At 17.1% G+C, this 26200-nt stretch overlaps 8 protein-coding genes and 1 non-coding gene across 9 annotated transcripts; 7 read left to right on the plus strand and 2 right to left on the minus strand.

The window, feature by feature from the left end:
* Nucleotides 1-562: 562 nt before the first annotated feature.
* Nucleotides 563-1426, plus strand: PADL01_1362200 (50S ribosomal protein L9, mitochondrial, putative; the record flags this gene model as incomplete). Its single annotated transcript, XM_028684195.1, has 2 exons — nucleotides 563-1263; nucleotides 1372-1426. The coding sequence occupies 2 exons, from the start codon at nucleotides 563-565 to the stop codon at nucleotides 1424-1426; spliced, it is 756 nt and encodes a 251-aa protein (XP_028540297.1).
* A 424-nt stretch (nucleotides 1427-1850) lies between these two features.
* Nucleotides 1851-3983, minus strand: PADL01_1362300 (polyubiquitin binding protein, putative; the record flags this gene model as incomplete). Its single annotated transcript, XM_028684196.1, has 1 exon — nucleotides 1851-3983. The coding sequence occupies one exon, from the start codon at nucleotides 3981-3983 to the stop codon at nucleotides 1851-1853; it is 2133 nt and encodes a 710-aa protein (XP_028540298.1).
* Nucleotides 3984-5756: 1773 nt separating this feature from the next.
* On the plus strand, nucleotides 5757-8463 carry PADL01_1362400 (DNase I-like protein, putative; the record flags this gene model as incomplete). Its single annotated transcript, XM_028684197.1, has 3 exons — nucleotides 5757-8132; nucleotides 8247-8312; nucleotides 8401-8463. The coding sequence occupies 3 exons, from the start codon at nucleotides 5757-5759 to the stop codon at nucleotides 8461-8463; spliced, it is 2505 nt and encodes an 834-aa protein (XP_028540299.1).
* A 688-nt stretch (nucleotides 8464-9151) lies between these two features.
* On the minus strand, nucleotides 9152-9850 carry PADL01_1362500 (conserved Plasmodium protein, unknown function; the record flags this gene model as incomplete). The annotated part of the gene is made up of 1 exon (XM_028684198.1): nucleotides 9152-9850. One exon carries the CDS (start codon nucleotides 9848-9850, stop codon nucleotides 9152-9154), a length of 699 nt encoding a protein of 232 aa, XP_028540300.1.
* A 631-nt stretch (nucleotides 9851-10481) lies between these two features.
* Nucleotides 10482-12890, plus strand: PADL01_1362600 (conserved Plasmodium protein, unknown function; the record flags this gene model as incomplete). The annotated part of the gene is made up of 1 exon (XM_028684199.1): nucleotides 10482-12890. One exon carries the CDS (start codon nucleotides 10482-10484, stop codon nucleotides 12888-12890), a length of 2409 nt encoding a protein of 802 aa, XP_028540301.1.
* A 1021-nt stretch (nucleotides 12891-13911) lies between these two features.
* PADL01_1362700 (nuclear fusion protein, putative) lies at nucleotides 13912-17399 on the plus strand (the record flags this gene model as incomplete). The annotated part of the gene is made up of 12 exons (XM_028684200.1): nucleotides 13912-14820; nucleotides 14917-15029; nucleotides 15156-15247; nucleotides 15339-15449; nucleotides 15679-15800; nucleotides 15906-15952; nucleotides 16054-16202; nucleotides 16386-16466; nucleotides 16645-16723; nucleotides 16831-16955; nucleotides 17078-17145; nucleotides 17271-17399. 12 exons carry the CDS (start codon nucleotides 13912-13914, stop codon nucleotides 17397-17399), a joined length of 2025 nt encoding a protein of 674 aa, XP_028540302.1.
* Nucleotides 17400-19855: 2456 nt separating this feature from the next.
* PADL01_1362750 (hypothetical protein) lies at nucleotides 19856-20398 on the plus strand (the record flags this gene model as incomplete). The annotated part of the gene is made up of 1 exon (XM_028684201.1): nucleotides 19856-20398. The coding sequence occupies one exon, from the start codon at nucleotides 19856-19858 to the stop codon at nucleotides 20396-20398; it is 543 nt and encodes a 180-aa protein (XP_028540303.1).
* A 184-nt stretch (nucleotides 20399-20582) lies between these two features.
* Nucleotides 20583-21433, plus strand: PADL01_1362800. Its single transcript, XR_003699386.1, has one exon. It is a non-coding gene; the product is annotated as an uncharacterized ncRNA (non-coding RNA).
* Nucleotides 21434-22995: 1562 nt separating this feature from the next.
* PADL01_1362900 (conserved Plasmodium protein, unknown function) lies at nucleotides 22996-25446 on the plus strand (the record flags this gene model as incomplete). Its single annotated transcript, XM_028684202.1, has 1 exon — nucleotides 22996-25446. One exon carries the CDS (start codon nucleotides 22996-22998, stop codon nucleotides 25444-25446), a length of 2451 nt encoding a protein of 816 aa, XP_028540304.1.
* Between the last annotated feature and the right edge of the window lie 754 nt (nucleotides 25447-26200).

Below are 26200 nucleotides of genomic sequence, written 5' to 3' on the forward strand. Positions count from 1 at the left end.
AATAGGTAATGCATATTATATAAAATTTATAAAAATATTCCGCTCATAGGTTCTTGGATAGAATTAAAAATATACATTCTATAAAAAAAATGAAAAATTAAAATGATAATAATAAGAATCAAATATATTTAAAAAATATATATTATATATATATATATATAACATTAGATAATACTTATAGCAATTTATAATAAATATTTTTTAAAATGATATATATTCGTAAGAAAAATATTATACATACATTGTTCATATATATATATATATATATATATATATATATATTAAAGTATTCATTTTAAATAATAAAATAATAATATATATACATATTTCATTCCATAAATCTCCTTTTATATTTACAGTATATGGTTTGATTTTTCCATATTGTTAATATTATAAATTATCATTTTATGTAATTGTTCTAATTTTTAAATATTTGTGTTTTTTTTTTTTTTTTTTTTTTTTTTTTTAAATATTATTAACCATGAAATAAAAATATATTCACCCTAAATATACATTTTATGGTATGCCTCTTTTTATATGACCTGCATAATACAAAATAAAGATGTTTAAAATAAGAGAGGTCAAATCTTTGTTCATTTGTCAGAAGAATTTTATGAGCTCTTATTTAAATTTCAATCGATATACGATTAAAAGAAAAACATATATCGCTGCTGTGGAAAATAAATATACATATATAATTTTATTAAATAATATAACACATTTAGGTGAGAAGGGTGAAATTATAAAAGTGAGAAGAGGACATGCTCGCAATCTGATAAAAGATAGACGAGCAGTTTATGCTACTTATGAAAATGTAGATTATTATGCAGATAAAGAAAAATATAAAAGAAAAGAAAAGATGAATATAAAAAAAGGAATTATAATAGAAGAAGATTTTGAAAAATATTTTACTCATTTAAAAAATATAGATATAACTATATATTTGGATGTATATAAATATACAAATAATGTATTATCTTATAACTTATATGATTTTTTTAATTACTTATCTATGAATTATGAAATAGATTTAACATATAAAAATTTATACAAAATCAATTATTATAAAAATATAGAAAATTATCATAATAATAAGGGTGAACAAATATATTCAGATATAACTAATGTTAATGATTTGATAATACAAAATAATGTCTTATTTAAATATACAGGAATATATCATATATATTATTATCTTTTTATGCCAAATATGAAATTTTTAAACGATGTCATTTTTAGGATATATTCTCTCCAAGAATATGAGTAAATAATATATAAATAAATAAACACACACAAATGTACACACACACATATATATATATATATATATATATATATATGTATGTATGTTTATTTTTATTTATTTTTTAGGTTGCTCAAGCAAGAGAAAAATACCAAGAAGACTGAAATTATCTATAGCATTTAATCATTCAAGTTGAAAATATAAAGTATTGAGAAGGGATATAAAATGAAAAAAAAAAGAAAATAAAACCATACAATAAAGGATTATCAAATATATATATATATATATATATATATATGTATTATATTTTAATTTTTTTTTTTTTTAACTTTTTAATAATATAATCCAAAAATTCAACTATTGCATTGTATTGTATTTTTTTTTTTTTTTTTTTTTTTTTTTATGTGTCGTTATATATTTAAAAAAAAATATAAACACAAATATATTCATACTTATATATATATACATATATAAAAATAATCATGTAAAAATGGCATAATAATTCTTATTATGGATAATCATATATACAACATTGTTGCAATGAAATATAAAAGTATAGGAAATACTAAAGAAAAAAAATCCATATTTGAAATATATATATTTTTTTTTATGATATATTTTTCAAATCTTCCAATATGAGGGAAATATTTTTAAATGTTTTTTCGTTGCTTTCATTTTGTTTCTTCTTGAGTTCATCATATTTATTTTGAATAAAATCGATTACACTATATTTATTAATAAATTCATGTGTTTGTTTATTATATATTTCAGAAGAAGTATGAAAACATAAAGAGTATGTATATAAAGTGTCAGGATCTTGAATTATTTTTGAAAAGGTATGAATTTGTTCGAATAGAATTTTTCTAAGTTCTTTATCATTGTGTTCATTTAATGTAATTATATAATTAAAAAATATTTTGAATAATAATAAAATAATATTATTATTTTTTGATTGTATTTGACTTATTTGTTTTAATACAAAATTATATTTTTTAAACATAAAATATCTGGGTGTTGATAGATAGAACATATTAAGATAAAATCGTAAGGAACATAATAATAAAGAATCTAATTTATTTGTATTATTTTGATTATTGTAATTATTTATATAATATGAAATACAATCATAAACCAATTTGAAAGCATTAATTGAATATTTATTATTATATAAGAAATCACAATTTTTGTTTAATACTAAAATTCTGAATAAATCAATTATAGGGAATATATAATCTGATGACCAATTGAAAAGTTTTGTTGTTACATTAATATCAGTAGTATTAAAAAGATATGATGTTTTAATATTTGTTTTATATGTTTTTATTATATTGGATATAGAATTTATTTCATCATTATTTAATTTATATGTATTATTTTGTTCAGATAAAATTAAATTAAATTCTTTTATTTTGTCTAATATTTTATCTAATGCAGCTTGTTGTATTGTTATAACATTTAGTATAGTGTTAAATTTTTTTTTTTTGTTGTTAATTAAATTATCATAATTATCATAATTATTTTTATTATTTTGTAGTGAAGTATTATTATTTTGATTTAAATTTTTATTAATAAAATCTACTATAGATTTTATATGACTTATTGAGATATGTTCTCGTTTACAAAACTTTTCAGCTATTAAATGTATATTATCATTTTTATTATAAGGCAGAATTTTTATTTGATCAAATCCTATATCTATAGAAAATAATTCATCATAATAACCTTGTTCAAATAAATCATCTCCTATATAAAATTTTTTATTTGTATTTACATCATTTATTACATCACCTATTAAAACCCACTGATTATTTTCATATTTATAAGCTTCATATTTATTTTCATTTTTAAATATTTTAATATCTCCTTCTTTTCCTACAACATTTTTTATATTACTTATATCATTTACATATTGGTTTTCATTTTTATCATTTAATATTTCTTCTTTTTTAGCATATTTATTTTCAATCATTTGTATAATATTTGGAGATAATTGTTTGTCCTTTTTATTTGTATAAATTCTAATATAACTATCATTAGATGCTGATACAACATCGAGGTTACTTAACAGTTTAACATTCCAAAGGGTGTCTGTTAGATATATAGTTTGTATACAATTATAATTTTGGTTAGTATTATTTTTTAATAATGACAATGTATTATCTAAAGAGTGATTATTATTAAGAGATCTATCCATATATTCATATATATCTTGAATACACCAGAATTTGATAGTTTTATCATCTCCACAACTGATCATAATTTTTTCATATTCATTAACACATACATAAAATATGAAACCATTATGTCCTTTATATTGTTTTAATAATACAAAATTCATATCATATATATGAATATTTTCATCATTTGAAAATGTAATAACATTTTTATTATTATTAAATAATATGATATCACGAACACTATCTTTATGTATATCTTTAATTTCATTTACTTTATTCCCTTTGATATCCCACATTTTCAAAATATTATCTTGTGATAAGGTAAGTATAAAATCATTAATACAATTTATATATACAGCATGTTTATGATTATCTATAATTTTTAAAATACTATATGTATATTTATTCGAATCTAATGGGTTCTCTGTTTTTTTGTTTTTTTGTATAATATCACCTTTTTTATGTTCACCATTAAGTATAGAATTATTATTATCAATATTTTGATTACTATCATTTTTATTTTCATTATTATCAAAAGAACAATTATTATTTGATATATTCATTTCTATTTTCCATATAAAGACTTGACCATTCCAATCACCACTTATAAGAATATCTTTATTTTTTTCAACAATACTACAAACACTATTTTTATGACCTTGTAAAACTAATACAATAAATCCATTTAATGTAGAAAGATAAATATTCTTATCATTGCCTCCACTGTATATATGTAAATGATCTTCAATCTTGTTATATTTTTCTTCTTCCTTACTATCAGCTATTTTTTGTAATTCTTTAATACCTATATATTTACTATAACATAAGGAGTAAACAATTTTTTCATGTATTTCAATTTTTTTATATAATATAAAATTATCATTATATAACAGTTCATTAGATTCATCTTTTTCTTCATTCAATATTTCATTTACTTCTTCAATTCCTTTTATGTTCTCAAATTTTTTCCATACATATATAGTACCGCTACAATCAGCACTTATGATATATTCAAAAATTAAATTAGTATCTTTTAATTCATCAAATAAATTTGTGTATATGATGGATATGCATCTTATGCCTTTCTTATGACCAACTAGCAAACCCCTTAATTCATATTCTTTATCTGAAAAGGGTGAAAAAATATATATATATATATATATATAATATATATATATATATATATATATATATATATTTATTTATATATTATACCTGCCATTGTGTTATTATATTACAAAGCCTATACTATTTGTAATATAATAAATGTTACAATGATATTATATCAAAGTGTTATTTTTTATGATCTCACTTTTGGATTCAAACTATATATAAAGGAATATATAAAATTTTATAATATATATATATATATATATATGTCGGCATATACTGCGCAGTGTTAAACAAATACTTTCGTATTTATTAAATTATATAGAACATATAAAAAGAAAAAGTTAATATAATATAATATATATATATATATATATATATATATATATATATATATATTTATTTATTTATTTATATTATGTATTTAATATTTAATTCTAATTAGTCATTCAATATGTATCATTCAAAAGATATAATACTCAAAAGAATAGTACAAACAACATTCCCACGAAAATTATATTATTTTATTTTTTTATATATATGTGTTTATATTATTATATTATATTTCATAAATAATAAAATATATTTTATTTTATTTTATTTTTGGAAATAAATATTACTGTATTCTTTAATATATATATTATATATATATATATATATATATATATTTTTTTTTTATGCATTTCGATATTTATTGCACATATAATATTTATATAAATATATATTTATATATTTATTATTTAATAAATAAATGTAATTTAAATTTTTAATTTTTTTAAACATACTTTTATAAACTTTGGAAAATTAATTTTCTTATAAATATAGATTTTATTTATTTTAATTTAATTTTATTTTTTTCTTTGAATATGTTTATAATATATATAAAAAGATCTGATAATAAAATATAAATAATATATATATATATATATATATATATATATATATATATATATACATTTTCTTATTCATATGCATATTTTTAATTTTAATTCTTTTATAACTTTTAGCATATATATGTATATCTTATAAACTTTTCATTTTGCCTACACCTTTGAATATCTGTGTACTTTTTTATTTTTTATTTTATTATTTTTTATTTTATTGTTTTATTATTTTTTTTTTTTTTTCCCTTTTGTAAATAAATATTATACTTTTATTTAAAAGGGAGAGGAAAAAAGAAAATAAAAGAAAAAATAAATGTATATATAATAAGATAAAAGAAATTAATGTTAGATAAATCTTCTCGTGTAATATCATCGTATGTTCGTAATATATTTATAAGAAATACATTATTAAAAAATGAATACGGAATATTTGAGTATTCATTTATAAGAAATTATATATATATAAGGAATGAGAATAGTCCAAAAAAAATTTTAAATATTGATATAAGAAATTTTGTTAATATTATAAATAATAATAGTGATAAAGGAGTATATAAAGAAATTATAAATATATCTTCTGTGCGTAATATAAAAAGTGGAGAAAAAGAAAAAAGTACAGATAAACATAAATATAAAAATAAAAATAACAAGGAAAATAATATATTATTAAATAGTATAAAAAATAATAATTTAATATCATATAATATAAATGATAATTTATATTATAAACAAGACAAGTCTATAGGAAGTAATAAACTTCCCTTAAATTATATTAAAAAGATAAATAATAATAAGAATATTATATTTAAGTATCATCGTTATATTAATAATTATAATATTAAAAAATATACAAATAAAACTTTTAGGAACTTGTTTTTTAATATAAATGAAGAATGCACAATGGAGAATAAATTCTTAGGGAAATATGAAGATAATAATATTTTATATGAGAAGGATATAAAAAATAATTATGATTTAGATCAATCAGAATATGAGAAAAATGTTTTAATAAAAAGCGATTTAAAAAAAGAAAAAACAAAATATGTTTTTAAAGAATTTTCTGTTTTCTCTTTTAATATATTAGCTAATAGTCTAGTTGATTATAAATATGATAGTAATGGATATAACATTATGCAATGGATGAATAGAAAAAAATGGATTCATCAAAATATTATGAATAAATTATCAGATATTATATGTTTACAAGAAATAGAAGAAAGTTATTTTATAGAATTAAAAAATGAATTAGAAAAATTACATTTTAAAGGTTTATTTTTAAAAAAGAAAAAGGATACATGTAAAGATGGTATATGTATTTTTTATAACACCAAAGTTTTTGAGCTCTTATTTTTTGATGAAGTCATATATGATAAATCCTCTTTGCTTAAAAAATGGCATGTAGGTTTAATAGTAGCTCTAAGAAATATTATATCAAAAAGGATAGAACATTTTGAAGAGAATGATGATAATAATATGAATAAAAAAAGTTATAATAAGGAATATAATAGTACTAAAGGGGAAAATAACTTAGAAAATAGTGATACTCACATAAACAACAATAACAACAACAACAATAATAATAATAATAATAATAATAATTTTAATATATTTAATATGTGTGACGATATTGTTATAGTTTCAAATACACATCTAATTTTTGATTCATACAAAGGAGATGTAAAATTATATCAAATATGTTATATGACATACCGTTTAATTCTTATGATGAAGAAATGTATCAATTATATAAAGAAAAAGAAGAAAGTAAATCATAATATAGATAGCAATTACTCATCTGATAATTGTATAAATGATTTTTTTGTATCATCAAATGATGATAAGTTTCTTAAACCATCTATTATACTATGTGGGGATTTTAATATAACACCAAATAGTTTATTATATTATTTTATAATTAACAGATTTATTAATTTAAAACATATGAATTTAAAATATCTTTCTGGACAATATCTAATGTTTAATAAACAATATTATTTTTATAATTATTTAAAAGGAATTGAAATTACAAAAATATTTGATGATAATATTGTGAATGACTTGAAATATGCATGTGGTAATAAGTTACCTGAACAAATCAGAAACGAACCATTATTCTCAATTTTTAAAGATGAGCAAATATTGAATGAGGAATATTTATTAAATCTTATTAGTAAAAATAATAATAACAACAACAACAATAATAATAATAATAATAATAATGATAATATTTATTTGAACTCTTATATAGATAATTACAACTCTTTTGAGGATTCATTTTATATTATAAAAAATAAAGATATACAAAACAAAACATATCATAATTATATTGAAAAAAGTAATAATATAATATCAATAAATGGAAAAATTAAAAATATGAACAATATAAATGATAATAATGAAAAGGAAAGTAGTTATGATAGACAATTAAATGAGAAGGATAGAAGAAGTATTCATATGAATTTAAATGAAGAACATAATGATAACATATTAGATAATGAAGAAGAAGATTTTATATTATATTATCCATTATATTTTAAAAGTATATATAATAAAAGTACAAATAATATTGTTGAAAAATCATGTTATAAATATGATAGTATAGATAAATTAAATAATTTAGAAAATAACTTAATGCTGTGTCAAATGCCTTTTACTGTTTTTCATGGTAAACAAAAAGGGTGTGTAGATTATATATTTTATTCGTACAAAAATCTTAAGGTAATACTTAAAAAATTAAATATATAAATATAAAAATATATATATATAAATATATGTTGTGTCGTTAAATCATATATACATATAATATATATATTTATTATTTTAATATTTTAGGAAGTATCATATACCGATTTACCCCCTTTTGACAAGCTAGCCAAATATGGATGTTTACCTAATGAAGTAAGATACGTTAAAATAAAATATATATATATATATATTTATATTTATATATTCAAATTTTTTTTTTTTTTTTTTTTTATTATTGTAGAAATATGCCTCGTCTGATCATTTGTATTTACATGCTACCTTAATTAGGACAATAGAGGAATAAGAAAAAAATATATATATATATATATATATTTAATGATCTCACCTATTCATAATTAATAGGTATATAATTTATAAATAGACTTATAATTTTTTAAATATCCACTTTAAATAAATCCATAAATCCAAATATTATATATATATATATATATATATATATATTTATTTATTTATTTATCCTCTTGTTATTTCTCCTTTTTGTTTATGTTATTTGTATTTGCTTCTTTTCATTATTTTATTTTTTCATAATTAAATTATGATTTTTTTTTTAAATAAATTTTTATGTTATTTTTATTTTCTTAATTTATAAAAAATAAGCATACATCTATATATTTATCAGTATGTGCTATTTTTTTATGTGTACATGTGTAAAGTTTAAAAAAGAAATTATTTGTTGTAAATATGTTATTTTATTTAATTATTATTTATTTTTTATTTTTTATGTTTTTTTTTTTTTTTTTTTTTCTTTTTTTTGTATAATAATATTTTTATATGCTTTTAAACATTTTGTTTGAAAATCAAATATTATAATTAAAAGGAAAATTATAATATATATATATATATATAGTTAAAAAAAAAAAAAAAATATATTAATGCAATAAAAATTATGAATAGAAGGTTACACATTGTAAAATATATAATTCATATTTTATTTATGATATATATATATATATATATATATATTTTATTTTTTATTTTATGTGAGTTAAATATTCTTTAATTTCTTCTTCATATTTTTTCATATGTAATAAATTGGAATATTCTATATCTATTAAGAATGAATAATAAAAGTATTCATTTACATATTGAGGATTAATTAAATGAGACATATGATTATCATAATTATTATTATTTATATAATGATCATTATTATTCTCTGTATGTCTTTCTAAAACATCATTATTATTACACATATTATCATTTACATTTTGATTATTTGTATGTTCGTGTTCTGTGTTGGGTTGTTTATTATCTGCATTATGTATCTCCATAGAAGTTGCGATATCATTTTTATTGTATATATTTTTATTTTTAATTTGATTGTTTTTATCATTAAAATTTTTATTTTCTTGCATTTCTTGTAATATGACATAATCTTTATAAGAAAAGGAACTGTAGTATGTATATGATGGTGGTATTGTTTTTATAAATTCATATAATATGTTCATAATTTTATTAATATTTTTATGTATTATATCTGATAATATTATTATATAATTTTTACTATCATTAATATCTGCAAATAAAGAGGTATCGTCATTATCTTTTTCATATTTATTTAAGGGGTCCAGATGAAACAACAGTTCTTTTAGGTTTTTTAAAATATCTATTAAATTGTTACATACATTATCAAGCTTATCAAAATTTTTCAATAAAATGGATTCCTCCATCATATAAATAAATAAATATATATATATAAAATAATGAAGTGCTATGAAATTATATAGAAATGATATATAATCACAATTATAAAAAATAATAAACAACAAAAAAAAAAAAAAAAAAAAAATATTATAATAAATAATAAATAACAAATCGTTAATGAAATATATATATATATATTTATATATATAATTTTTTGATGGAAAAATATATGTATACAAAAAAAAAAATTTATATTTCTTATATATTATTGTAAGAAAAGATAAAATAATATATATAAAGAAAAAAATAAAAAGAAAAAAAAATAATAAAATAAAAATATAAAAAACATATACAATACATATATATATTATATATATAATATATCCCTTATAAAATATTAAGTTGATATACAAAATAATGTAGGATCAAATAAAATTATAAAGGTGAAGAGATATCCTTTATTGTTTCAAACGGGAAATATTGTATAATCATATTAAATACCTAAAAAGTGTTTATAGGAAAAAAAATAATAAAATAAAATAATAACATATATATATATATAATATTTATATATATAATATTTATATATTATTATAACACACAAGGTATTAGTCATGACGCAATATATATTATATATATTATGATGAGAATAAAAACATGATTTCACATATATATAAATTAATTTTTAAGTTATTTTATTTTTTATTGTGTATTTATATTTTGTTCCATTGTTTGAATACATTCATCATAACTTTTAATGTCAATGTCGAAGGAATAAAGTTAAGCAATCGGATGAAAAGAGGAAATATATTAAAGGGATGTTTTCCAATAAATCAAAGTTTAAATAAACATTATGTGTTAAAATTATTCATTAAAAATGATGGGGAGATATATAAGTATATAGGAGGAAATAAAGAAAAAAGTAAAATGAGAAAAAATAATAAAGGAGGTAGAGTTAATATTAGAAGGTATGGTAAAGATTCTAGGAATCCTCATTTGGCATATGAATATATAAATAAGATTATTGAAAATAAAAAATATGAAATTACAAAATTGTTAGAAGAAAATTGTGATGAAAATAATCCATTACAAATAAGAATGAAATATTTACAACATACTATGAATAATAAATTATCAGAATGTTTAAAAAGATATAATACTGATGAGAAGCATAGATTATCATTCATTGCTGATATGAAGAGGAAGATTTTTTGTAGCATTGAAAAAGAAAAGAATGATAAAAATGAGAATAATTCAAAAAGTAATAATATAAAAGAAGGATTATATAACCATATGGATGTAGGATATGATAATTTTGAAAATGAGAAATATAGATATGAAGACATATTAAAGAATAAAAACAAATTAGATGATATTGATATAATGAATGATAAAGAAGACAAAAAAAAAAAAAAAAAAAATAATTATATATATCAACATGATTTTTTAAATCTAAGTAATCCAGGTAATGTTAGTTTATTATTACATGAAATAGGATTTGATGTATTAATAGTTAATATTGATGAATTATCAACTCAAGGAAATATAAATGATTTAAAGGATATAGTAAAATACACAAGAACATTACCAAGAAATAAAAGACCAGCAGTTGTTGTTGATGATATAATTATTCATCCAATACAAATAGCATTAGCTGTAGAAAATCAAGCAGATGGTGTAATATTAAATTTATCATATTTAAAAAATGATATGGAAGAAATGTTACAATATTGTGTTAATGTTGGTACTCAAGCCATTGTCGAAGTACATGATTATAATGATATATATTTTGCTACGCAATGTGGAGCTTATATACTTATGATTAATGAATATGATTTTTATAATAATATATATGAATATAATCATGCTATTAAAGCTATTAATTATACTATTCCTGAAATTATTACAATTGCTAAAGTTAATACTAATGATGTAAATTATATAGAAAAATTAGGAAGCTTGGGATATGATAGTATATGTTTAGAAAAAAAATTAATTGATGATGACCTCCAACAATTTGTTACTACATGTAAAGCATGGAGTGCTCCTCATAAAACCTTACTATATCTTAATAGAAATAATTATCTTAAAGAATTTCTAACATATGATAAATCTGGACAAACAAATCAAAACCATAAGGATATTACAGAAAATTTAAAGAACTTATATGACGATAAAAATATTTCAAATAATTATTCGCACACTCTTTTGAAGAATTATGAAAAGGAAAACATCGATGGGGAGGACACAACAAATGGTGAAAATATTAATGGAAATATTAATGGAAATATAAATGGAAATATTAATGGAAATATTAATGAAAATATTAATGAAAATATTAATGGAAATATTAATGGAAATATACATGAAAATGTTATTAAGGACGATCTTAAAGGAAACCATATGTTAAATACACATAACAGCATAAAATATAAAATTGAAGGAAATCATAATGACATGGAAAAAGAAAAAAAAAAACAAAAATGTTTTGAAAACAAAATGGTTAACACTAAAGATTATAAAGATAATAATGTAAATAAAAAAGAAGAGATATTAAGCAAAGAAGAAAAACAAATAGTACAAAATTTTAAAAATGAAAAAAAAAGAGAACTTATGCTCTTAAGTCAAATGAAAGAAATTATTAAAGAGGTTGATGATCAATGTAAAAATTATGATACAAATACTGATGAAGAAAATCAAAAGAAAGAACAAAAATTAGAATCATTGTTAGAAAATTTTACGAAATTAGATAAAAATTTTTTAAAAGGATTCTTCTCAGATGAAGAAATAAATAATATAGAAAATACAATGAAAAATGCAGTTGAACAAAAAAATAAAATACAAAGTGGAGAAATTAATATTGATGATAAAAATTTAAAAGGATACCCTATGGGTCCATTACAAAATAGTTATATGAATAATTTGGATATATATAACTTAACAAAAGAATATTTTGGTGACACTCAAAATAATAATGAACATATTGAAAATAAATTGGATAATGATCAAAATAATTTATTCGATGAATCATCTGAGGATTCATCCAGAGGTCTAGACGCAAGTTAATTTGACATAATCAAATGATAAAGAAAATAAAAATATACATATATAAATAAATAAATATATATATATAAGCACTTTAGTGCGGTTTATTATTTTTTAAATATATATTTTTTATTTTTTTAAGTCTTACATTTTTGTTACATATGTTAATATATTTCATATCATTTATTTTATTGTATTTTTTTTTTTTTTTTGGTTAAATTTTTTTGTTTTTATAAATTTTATGCATATATTTCTTCTAACTAATGTGTAGATGCTTTCTACACGTATACAATTTTATCAAAACGTTAAATAAAAAAAAGATTCATTTTGTTTTAAAAAAAATTGTCTATAAAAATTTATTTTTTTACATTGAGAAAAATAAGAAAAAATAAAAAATATGAAATATGAAATGTGTACTTTTAATACTAATAGAAATAATATAGAAGTATATACAATTGTAAGGAAAAAAAAAAATAAAAAAAAAAAATTAAAAAATAAATAAAATAAATACCACATACATATATCATAACTGGTTATGTTTTAATCATTCCTATTTTTTTTTTTATATGAACTATGGAAATTATTTTTATTTATTTATTATTTTTTTTTTTGTTAATCCTTGCTTTATATAAAGAATATGAAGCACTCTTATGAAAAAAAATTTAAAAATTAAAATAATGTAAATATTGAGATGAAACTTATTACAGGCTAAATAAATATATATTTATATATATTTTTATTATGACAGTTTAACATTTTGCAGTTATATAAAAGATTAAAACAATTCATTTACATAACTAAGACAATAAAGAAAATAAAAAAAAAAAAAAAAAAAAAAAATATACATTTAGTATATATATATATATATATATATTATTAAAAAGACAAATGGATTTTTAAGCAAAATATACCATTTGCATGTCAAATAACAAGTATCCATAATATATTCATATATACATATCTTTATTAATATAATAATGATAAATGCGATATAATTATTTTTACATATTATAAATACACATAAGGTTTGAAGAAATTAATTATGTTCTACTTACTTTTCTTACTCATTTTATTTATAATACATCTAACAGTGTTTAGAGGATCTAATTATAGATATGAAAACAATTCTGAATTATTAATTGAAAGAATAAAAAGAGGAAAGGAAGCATTGGATGATATTTTGAAAGCAAAGATGAAAGCAGAAGAAGAATATCAAAAGAATAAAAAAAGAATAAATAAACCAAACAGAAATTATGACAAAAATAAAAAAGATGATTATGATGATAATAATAATAATAATATATATGTAGAAGAAATAAAATGTTATGAATATGTATTAGAACAATTAAATAATTTGAATGTATATAATTGCAATGAAATAAACGAAAATAATAAATCATTATTAGCATTAGCTAAAACAAAATGTCTGTTTGTAAAATCTATAAGATCATTTCCTGATCAGAATTTGGGTTGTATATTAAATCCAAAAAAATTAAATAAGTTACAATTATATTTATATAATAATAATTTATTTAATGAATTTAATAATGAGAATTTTTCAAGGACTTTAAATTTGAATGAATTGAGAAAAATAGAAAATATTATAAATCCTTGCTATTATGAAAATGAACAAGTGGATGAAAATAATATAAATAAATTAAATGATATATCTAATATAAAGGAAATAGAAAGAAATAATTACGAACATATTAATTATGCTTATAATAATGATATAGATAATTTGGATGAAAGCAACTATATGTCAGAACAAAATAATTATTTAAAAAAAAAATTATGTGAAAATTTAAAATATAAAATAGTAGCAAATTGTACATCCAATAAAAATATGTCTGATACAGCATTCCAAATATATCATTCAGAATTAAATCATATTGATGATATTTGTTTTTATATACAATCAAATGAATGGAATAAAAGGACTGAAGAAAATGTAATAAAAAAAAATACATATATATATATAAAGATATATATATATCTATATATATATATATGTTGTATATATTTGTGCTTATTTATATTATAAAAGATCAATAGATTAGCACAGACGTCTTTGTATATATCCAAACAAATGACTACAAATTTGGAAAATATGAAATTAATTGAAAATGCTCAAATTAAACAAATAGAAAATACAAATAAGTAATTAATATAAAACGTAAATATGTGTGAGGGATAATCCAATAAATAAATATAAATATATACATATATATTTATATATATTTATATATATTTATATATATTTATGTTTATTTTTATTTTTTTCAGGTTTGATAATTTTTTGAAGGGTCTCAAAAATGATTTCAGCGAAATTATTCAAATTTTATTAAAAATAAAATATCACCACGAATCAATTACCAGTAAAAGGATTAAAACATAAATATATATATATATATATATATATATTTATTTATTTTATTAAAATATATATATATATTTTTATGTTTATAGAATTTTTGAGAGCCTTTAAAATGATTGTCATGTACCTGCTTATTATAATATTAGTCTTATTCATAACGTCAAAAAGTTACACATACGGCAGTAGAAAAAAAATTATATCATGTAAAGAAAAAAAAGGATATATATATATATATATATATATATATATATATATATGTATATATGTATGTTATTATTTTGTATATTTATGAAAGGGACTATTCAAATATTCTTCTACAAAATGTTTACTGTCAAGGGAGATGTGTTTGTATATATACATTTATGAAGACATATAATAACGAAATATATATATATATATATATATATATATTTATTTATTTATTATTGTTAGGTGTTTTTTTTTGTTACTTAACTGAGCTGTTGTTCAAAAAACTTATTGTTCTTTTCAAAAGATATATATTATTACATATTAATGATAATCTTATTAGTTATTCAATTAAAGGAATAAGATATGTAAAATAAAATATATATATATATATATATTTGTACAATTTGTGGAAATATGTATGAATTTTTTTTTTTTTTTTTTTTTTTTTTTTTTTGTTCATATTTTTGCAGACATTTGTTATTATTGCTATAAAAGTATTCATCAGCTCCATCATATCGTAAAATTGGAAAATATACATAAATTAATAAATATATAAATAAAAATATATATATATATATATATATATTTTTTCATATTTATAATCACAATATATTGTAGTTATAAAGAACCTGCCAAAGTAATTGAAGAAGAACTGAAGGTTATAAAAAAAATCGTGGAAAAAAATTCACAGCAATATCAAAATAAAATTAAGGAAATTGAGAATGGAAATAATAATATCTTATATAATGATATAGATCAAAAAACAAGTAAGGAATGACAAAAATAAAATAAAATAAAATAAAATCAAAAATGTAATAAAAGGATAATTAAATGCAAGGATTATATTTTCCATAGACCTTTGAAATATTTGGAAGAAAAACATTGATTCTTTTTTCTTTTATATATTTTTTAAATGAAAAAAAATATTTATTTACACATTTTCTTATCAGTTAGTATAATAAATTTATGGTCATGTTTTAACGATAATATGGATTCCTTGTATGATGATGATGACGATTTTAATTTAAGCAGTAAATATAATAATAATATGGAATATATAAAAAAAAGGAAAACTTTTACAAATATAAAAACATACACATCTATAATATTAACATATATATATAAATTGTTATATTCCTTATAATTATTTTATAATATAAACATGAAAAAAAAAAAAAAATGATGATAATTACATTTTTTTAATTTCAGATTATAACAGTGATGACCAATCAAGCAGCTCACAAACTTCTTTAGCTAGCGAAAAGTTTACTATAAATGAAATGGATGAGTAAAGAATAGAAAAGGAAAAATAGAAAGACTATGACAACAGAACAAATAATAATAACAACATATATATATTTCCATATTATTAATTTTATGTATCCTATTTAATAGAAATAATGATGACCCGATTGGAATGAGGATAAAAACATTACACAGAAAAAATCGACCGATATTTTTTCATTATATGCCTTCACCAACCAATATTAAGGCATATACAGAAAATCCTATATCCTTCAGTAAGAATTATAAATAAATATATATTTATTATATATTTTAATATATATATATATATATATATATATATATATATATATGTGTGTTATTTTTTTATATTTTTTTTTTAACATTTTTTCGACAGCAAATATGATAGAATATCACCACAATGAAATAATGCGAGCCAAAGAAAATCGAATTAATGATGAACTAGTGATAAAAAAAAAAAATATATATATATATATATATATAATTTACAGTATGCTTATTTATATGTTAAAACTGAAATAAAATTCTCCTTTTTTCTTTTTTTTTTTTTCTTTTTTTTTTTGTTACAGTTAATAAACGATCATAAAAGTTATGAAACTATAATTCTAGAAAATGATGATCAAAATGAAACACCAAATATATATGATATAAATAACGTTGAAAAGTTAAACAAATATTACTCATTAGATAGTTTTTAAAAAATAAAAAAATAAACAAGTATACATATATAGTAAATATATATATATATATATATATATATATATATATATGCATATTTTCATTTAATTTGCCTATATTTTTTATATGCATAGTAGTTTCTATATACATATATACAAATTGTGCGCAATAATTTTGTCTTTTTTATTCTATTATTAAAAAGATTATATAAGAATTAAATCATACATTTTATATTTTCATAAGGAATATTTCACCCTTATAATAATATATTATTATAAAATATATTATATATATATGTGATACATATTATTTTCTACATAATATTGTTAATTTTTCTTTTTTTCCCTTTTTTGAGAAATAAATTATGATTAAAAAAAAATATTTATATTTTAAATATTATTTATAACCATATGTACATAAATATATTTATAAGCGCTTCAAACTTGTAAATATATTTAAAAGGTGAAATTAAGAAAAGAAAAAAAATATATATACCCATTTATATAATGCACATATATATATATATATATATATATATAAGATAAAAAAATAAATATTATTTGGTTCATATATTTACAAAATTATATATAATTTTCTTTTCTTTTTTTTTTTTAAATATATTTATAATACTTAAAATATGTTATATCAAAATAAGGATCAAATAAATAATTATCAAATTTACAACATTATAAAAGGTATATTTAGGAATAAAAAAAAATATATATTCTCAGGATCATATGCATTTAAATATTATAAATACATATAATATTAAAAAAGGATATATTTAATTTTGTTTTTTTTTTTCAATGTGAATATAAACCTTATTTATTTTAATTAGCCCTTCAAATGATAAAAATATAAATAAAATATATATAACATTTTGTAATATATAAATAGGTTATGAAAAAAACAAAAAAATTTCATTATCTTAAGAAATAATAATAAATAAAAAAAAAATGTATTATTATTATATTATATATAATATATATGTTTTTATATTTCTGCATAAATATATATATATATAATGATATATATTTTATATATTAAGTTAAAAAGTAGTAATATATATTTTGGTGATTAATATACAAAAAAAATATATATAATATAAATATGGTATTTTATTATGTATATATTTAATATATTTTTAATGATGAATACTTTAAAAATAAAATAATTATTTTAAAATTATAAATTAATATTATAATATATAATATATAATAAATATATATATAGTGTACATAAATAAAAATACAGTATAAAGGGGGAAGGAAAAATACTAAAAAAAAAAAAAAAATTTTAATAGAACATAAAAAAAAATTATAACAAAATAATACGTATAAAAAAAATACGTATTCAAAAATATATCATATATATATATATATAATATATATATATGTGCTGGAAGAATATTCTTCTTAGTGCTGTTATATATATAATTTTTTTTATTATTATCATACTTTTGTTTAAAATATTATTATTATATTTATGTAATAAATATGGTAATGAAAAAAAAATATATTTTTTTTACATATTATATTTATGATATAAAAAAAATACAATATAATAATAATATTAAATTATTTTTTTAAATATTTATTTATACATTATAAATATATATGTATACATATATATATTATATATATATAAATAGCATATATTATTACATTTTTATATATTTTAATATAAAAAGAATATGTGAAATTTTAAAAAATGCAGTTTAAGAAAAAAAATATATACATAAAAATATTAAAAAAAAAAAAAAAAAAAATTAATATGTAATAAAATACATATATATATAATATATTTTATTTATAAAATAAACGTATACATTTCTTTTATTATATATATATTTTTTTAATTTCTTTTTTCTTTTATTATTTTTTTTATATTTTTCCCCTCCTTTTTTTTCGTTTTTTTTTTTTTTTTTTTTAATCTTTTTTTAAAAGTTTATTTTATTTGTTTTTTTTATATAAAATACAAAAAGTATTTAAATATTTTTATAAAAAATATATTTTTAATACTTTAGTCTTTACATTCCCATAATATAAATAAATAAATATATATATAATATGTATATTATATTTTAATATAATATTTATAATAGCACAATCCTTTTTACGTATATATATATATATATATATATGTATGTATATATGTATATATGTATGTAATTTTATTTTTATTTTTATTTTAATTTTTATTTCCCTTATTCATATATATATAATTATAATACATATATAAAACATATTTGTATAGTATATATAAAAAAAATTTCTCTTATAATTTTTAGATAAAGCTATTTTTCTAAATATATTAATAAAAACTATTGAGGCCACATATACGTAATAAATATATACGTGTATATTAACACATAAAAGAAAATATATATATATATATATATATATATATATTTTTATATTTATATATATTTATATATTTATTTATTTATATAATATATCATTTATATATTTCCAAGATGAATTTAACAACAAAGAATATTGTTTGCGTATCGATGTTTTCATCGATAAACGCTTTGTATATATTACTTTATATTTTTAATCAAACATTTTTACAAGTATTATGTACTTTAAGTATAATGATATTATTATTAAGTGGATTGCTTGTATTTTTACAAGTACATAAGATATCAGAATATAAGGAGAATGATAAATTAGAAATTGTATCTAAAGAAATGATAGAAAGTTTTGTTACATATTTATATGATATGATAAATGACAACTTAACATTAGTACGCAAATATTTATTATGGACTAATACTATGGATAATGTTACTTTGATTATTGTAATATATTGTGTTGGAAATTTTTTCTCATTTGTTAATTTTAGTGTTCTTTTTTATATATTGACATGGGTTGTATTTCTTTATAATTATATTAATGATGTTTATATAACCAAAGCATACAAAATTATTCAACCATATTATGCTGATTTAAAAGCACATGGAAAATATTTATTTGACAACATACCAAAATTGAAACATATCAAGAAAACACTCTAAAAGGGAGTAATCATTATTAAATATATTTTTATATATAGGAATATATCTGAACAAATGTATATCTATTTCGTTATATCTATGTTCATATGTATAACCTGCCCATACAGAAAAAAATATATATATATATATATATATAATATATATATAATATATATGTATGGGTTTAACTTTTTGTTTATATGTCTTTATATATTTATATATTTATATTTTTATATTTTTTATATTTCCGGATAAATATTTATTTATTTATTTATTTATTTTTATTTTTATTTTTTTTTTTTTTTATTTCCAAAAATGAAATTTATGAAGTGTTATTTTATGCAATTATGGGTATCTACACATACATATACACACACACACAAAAAAAAAAAAAAAAAAAAAAAAAAAAACATATAATTTTCAAAGGAGGGTTATATATCAAAAGAATTTGAATAGATCATCTATTTTTTTTTTTTTTTATGAAGAATCCTTAAAATATATATATTTGTAATTTCTTACAATATATATACTAAGTCACATTTGAGGAAGACCCAAAAAAGAAAAGAAAAAAAACAAAAAATAATAAGAAATGAACGTTAGTGTATATAAAGGAATAAATACATACAAAGCTACATAATAATAATAATTTACTGTGTATATATAACTTTTGTTTTCTTTCATTATATATATATATATTTATAAATTTTTTTTTTTTTCCTAAAATGTAATTAGTGTTTTGTATCAATATATTATAAAAAAATTTTCTATGTTTATATATATATATATATATATATATATATATATATATGTATATATATACATATTTGCTCATTTTTTTTTTTTTTTTTTATTTTATATGCATCCTTTTAATAAATGAAGTTGATATATTAATTCATCGCTTACATTGAAAGTAGTATAACTTAAAACTTAAAAGAAAAAAAAAAGACCAAAGCAAAAGAAAAATTATGAATAAAACAATATTTTCAATTTAAAATAAATAAAAATAAATATATATATTTTATATATTTGTAGTATAATTATATAAAATGGACATTTTGTATGTTCAACGTATTGAGAATATATATGCTTTATTTATATCAAAAAAAAAAAAAAAAAAAAAGATGAAAAAAATATTAAATAATGTATGCACGTCAAATTGGATATTTTTCACTTTTATATGGTCAAAATAATATTTATATGTAAATAAAAAAAAAAATAATGAAAAAAAATAAATACGAGGAAATTATTGTTTTTGTTTTTTTCTCCTTTTTCTATAATGTTATTATTTATAACGTTATAGATATATATATATATATATATATATATTTAAAAATATGTATTTTTTCAAAAGTATTTAAAAAATATATATATATATGTTTTTATACATATTATTTTAAAAACTTGTCCAAAAAAATATATATATTTTTTAAATTATCTATTGTGAATTTATACATTATTTTATTTTTATTTTTATTTTTTTCAAAAATATACATATATACTATATATATATATATATATTCAAAAATTGTTTTAATTTGCCTATTATTGAAAATAAATATATATTAAAAATAAATAATAAGAGGAAATAAAAAATAAAAATTGGGTTTTCTAGTAATATTAATACGTTATATTAAATATATATATATATTATAATATTTATTTTATTTTATATGACAGTCCATAATTAATTGTTCCAGTCCTATTTTTAAATATACCTTTATGCATTTTATTATACAAATATTTATAAAAAATCATGGAAGAAAATAAAAAAAAAATAATAATAAAATATATAAATATAACAAAAATATAACAGAAATATATAAAAAAAAATATAACAAAAATATAAAAAATATATAACAGAAATATAAAAAAAATATAACAAAAAAATATCAAATATATGTATAAGAAAAATACAAACATATATATATATATATATAATATATATATATATATATATATAAAAGGATTGTATTTATATAAAAAGCGAAAGAAAATATTTATGTATCTTCAAACAGAAGAAAATAAAATAAAATAAATTTTATCATTTTTTAGAAATAACATTTTGAATGTAAAAAAATAAAAATGTTATATGTCATATATATTCTTAATAAATATTAATTTTATTTATACATTCAAAATAAAAATAAAAAAAAAAAAAATATTTGAATGAAAAATTTCTCCTTATTTTGTATTTCGAAAATGGTAATATGAAGAAACAAAATATACCATGTGTTAAATATTATAATATTTGTTCATTTGATTAAAGAAATATATATATATATATATATTACTTATATTATGTTATGCCGATATGTGTAATTAAATATATAAAAACATAATACAGACCAAAAAAAGTGAAGGCATGCAAATATGTAAAATAATATATCTTTATATAAAATATAAATGTATACTAAATATATATATATATGTATGTATTTTTTTTATTTTTTTATTTTTTATTTTATTTTAACATAATATTTACTTATATACATATATTTATTACTATATATATATGTGTATATTTTCATTATATTATACATTGCAAGATATAGTACTAGCAGTATAATACAAATGATATAATAATGCATTAGATGATGAGGTAATTATTTATTAAAAGAATGGAAAATCGAGAATGCGAAATAAGAATATTTAACGGTACTAGCTGTTGTTTTTATAGATATATGCATTCAGTAAAACATGGAGTATGGTTAGTAAATCCTCCTGAGTGTTTAAAAAGTAAAGGAGAAGAAAAATGTATAGCTAGATTTACAAAGACTATGGGTAATTTTTATGGTATATTACAATATTGTGTAGTTATAAATAGTGATGAATATATTTTGAATGCTCGTTTTGATATACCATTATTAGGTGATAATACAGCTACATCGATTATTGGTTTGAATATAAAGAGTGAAGATAAACAGATATTATCACAACAGAATTATTTTTTAGTAAAATATAGTTTTGATAATACATATAATAGTAAATTTTATATTAACATTGTTGAAACGGATGAAGGACATCGATTTATTGAATACCATAAGAAGAAATTAAAGAAAAATCTTCTTCGTGTATTACATATAAGAACATTAGAAGAAAAAGAAAAATTACGTAAAGAAAATATGAATAATAATTTAAGAATAAATGATTACAATAATATTAGTAGTAATAATAATAATAATAATATTAATAATGAAGATAATTTAACAAATGATAAATTAATAAATAATTATCATCGTGATAATGATATATTAGATATATTACCATTAAGTTTTATTATTAATATAAAAAATTATGAATGGAAAAAAAGACTTAGAAAAGCACATAAATCTTTATATATAATAATTATAAATTTTACTAGACAAACATTAAATTTAACAGATAGTAAAGGTATGAAATCTGTTGAATTGAATGAAGGGAATTGGATTGAATTACCAAATGAGAAAATATCTTCTTTACGTTCTTGTGAATTTGGATGTAATAGTGATGGTATGTTTTCTAGTATCAGTGGTTTTTGTAAATATAATTTTATGAATGAATCATGTTATTTAAATATATTATGGGATATTAATAGTGTAAATTCAAAAATTAAATGTAATATTAAAAATACTACTAAATATACAATTATAAAAAATGTAGAATTATATAATGAATGTACTGCTGTTTTTCATATCTTAGAATATTATTATTACCCTCCAATCAAAATATTAGAATGCAGAGCTTTAACAAATAATGTTATTAATAAATATAATATTAATAAAGATAATATTGATAAAAATATTAATACAATATATCAATGTAGTATTAATGTTATTAGACAATTTTGTCAATATCTTCTTAATAATAATACATCTCAAGAAAATTATTCAAATGATGAAGAATTTATGAATTCATCCAATTTGCAAAAAAAATTTGTATATAATGATGACGATGATGATATAAAATATATAAATAATAACATCTCTCCTTTTACAAAGATTAATAAAAATGCCATATCTGTATATTCAAAAAAAGGGAATGAAATTATTTCTAGTAAAAAAAAAAAAAATAACAAATCTGTTTATTATAATAGCAAAGGAGATATTGTTCCAGATGATAATTATAAAAAAGAGGGGAAAAAAATATATAATAACTTACACGATAATGATAATAAAAATGGTTATTCTTTTAATGACGAAGAAAATGAGCAATTAGAAGAAGATGGAGATTTTTTAAATATCGAGAATTTAAAGAGTAGTACTATACAAGAAAAGAATTTAGAAATTTTAAAAAAAAGAAAAGCATGTTCAAACAATATGAATATTAATAGAAAGAATATATTTACAAATATTAATATAACATGTGGACGTGATTTTTTTTGTTACATGCATGGAAATAATTATTCTAATAACATACCTATAAATTCTTATTTATATATATGTTGGAACATAGGAAATGTTATATATAGAAATTTATATAATTCAAGTGAAAATATAATAATAAATGCTCATAGTTTGTTAAGTAGTCATAATATTAATGATGATGTTATATTAAAATTGAAAATAGATGAAAATAATAGAAGGCTTTATCCATCAAATCTAATACATAGTTTATTAATGAATACAGAAAGTAATATATATATAAATAATGAATATGTAATATTAGATATTATTTTAAGTATATTCCATATTATATCAACAAATTTATCACCTATTATAGAAAAAATATTAGATGCAGAATATGGAACTAGATGGATAATGGATAGTAAAATACCAAAAAGTAATATATGGGAAAAATCAAAAGGAAAAAATGAATTAGATATTGAAGGAATTATACATATCATTACAACATTCTGGATAGATATATTTGAAAAACGTATAAAAAATTTAGAAATTATACAAAATTTACAAAAAGCATCTATTTTTTGGTCAAATCAAGAAATAGATCAATTTGATCAGGATTTTGTCAAAAAATTAATCGAAAGCTCTTCCTTACTTTTAAAGCTCTTTGGAGATTATAACACAGCAAAGAGTATTGAAAAGTTGTATTATAATAAGTATTCTATTTTTAATGACTTTTGCGTGGACTAATATTACATATATATATAAATATATATATATATATATATGTGTTTATAATGTATTTATGTGTATATATTTTTCATCTTTTATTTATTAATGGGTTATCCATAGATGCTCATGTGGATATTTAACTAAAATTTCGTATTATACATATTTCGATGTTTAACCATATATTAAAAAAGCATTCATATGGTGATATAATTTATTCTGTTAAAATTTTTATGTCATTATTTATTATAATCATGATTCTTATTATTTTATTTATTTTTTTTTTTTTGTTGTTCCAATTTTTAAAAGAATATATTCCATTTTTTGCCATTATTACATGAATTTTTTTTTTTTATTATTCCTTTTATATATATTTATTTTTTTTTGTTATTCCGCATCCCATTTGAGATGTATTATATTATCCGTTTTTTTTTTTTTTTTTTTTTTTTTTTTTAACTTAATCAAAAAATATATCTTTTAATTTAAAATATAAAAAATAATAAATGAGTAAATAGGCTAATATTGTATGTCTCATAAAATAATCATATATATATATATAATATATATATGTATGTATTATAAAAAAAAAAAAAAAAAAGGAATATAATTTAATGTATAACGTTTATATATAACCATTTTGCACTTATTTAAAATAAACAATTTTGTGATAATTTTTTTTTTTATTTTCTTGTACACCTTGTTTTTAGATCTTATATACATGTACATTTATACAATTCGTTCTATTTTCGAAATGAAAATATATATATTATAAATA

The sequence above is a fragment of the Plasmodium sp. gorilla clade G2 genome (assembly GCF_900097015.1).
Source record: "Plasmodium sp. gorilla clade G2 genome assembly, chromosome: 13".
In the NCBI taxonomy this organism is placed as follows: domain Eukaryota; phylum Apicomplexa; class Aconoidasida; order Haemosporida; family Plasmodiidae; genus Plasmodium; species Plasmodium adleri (nom. inval.).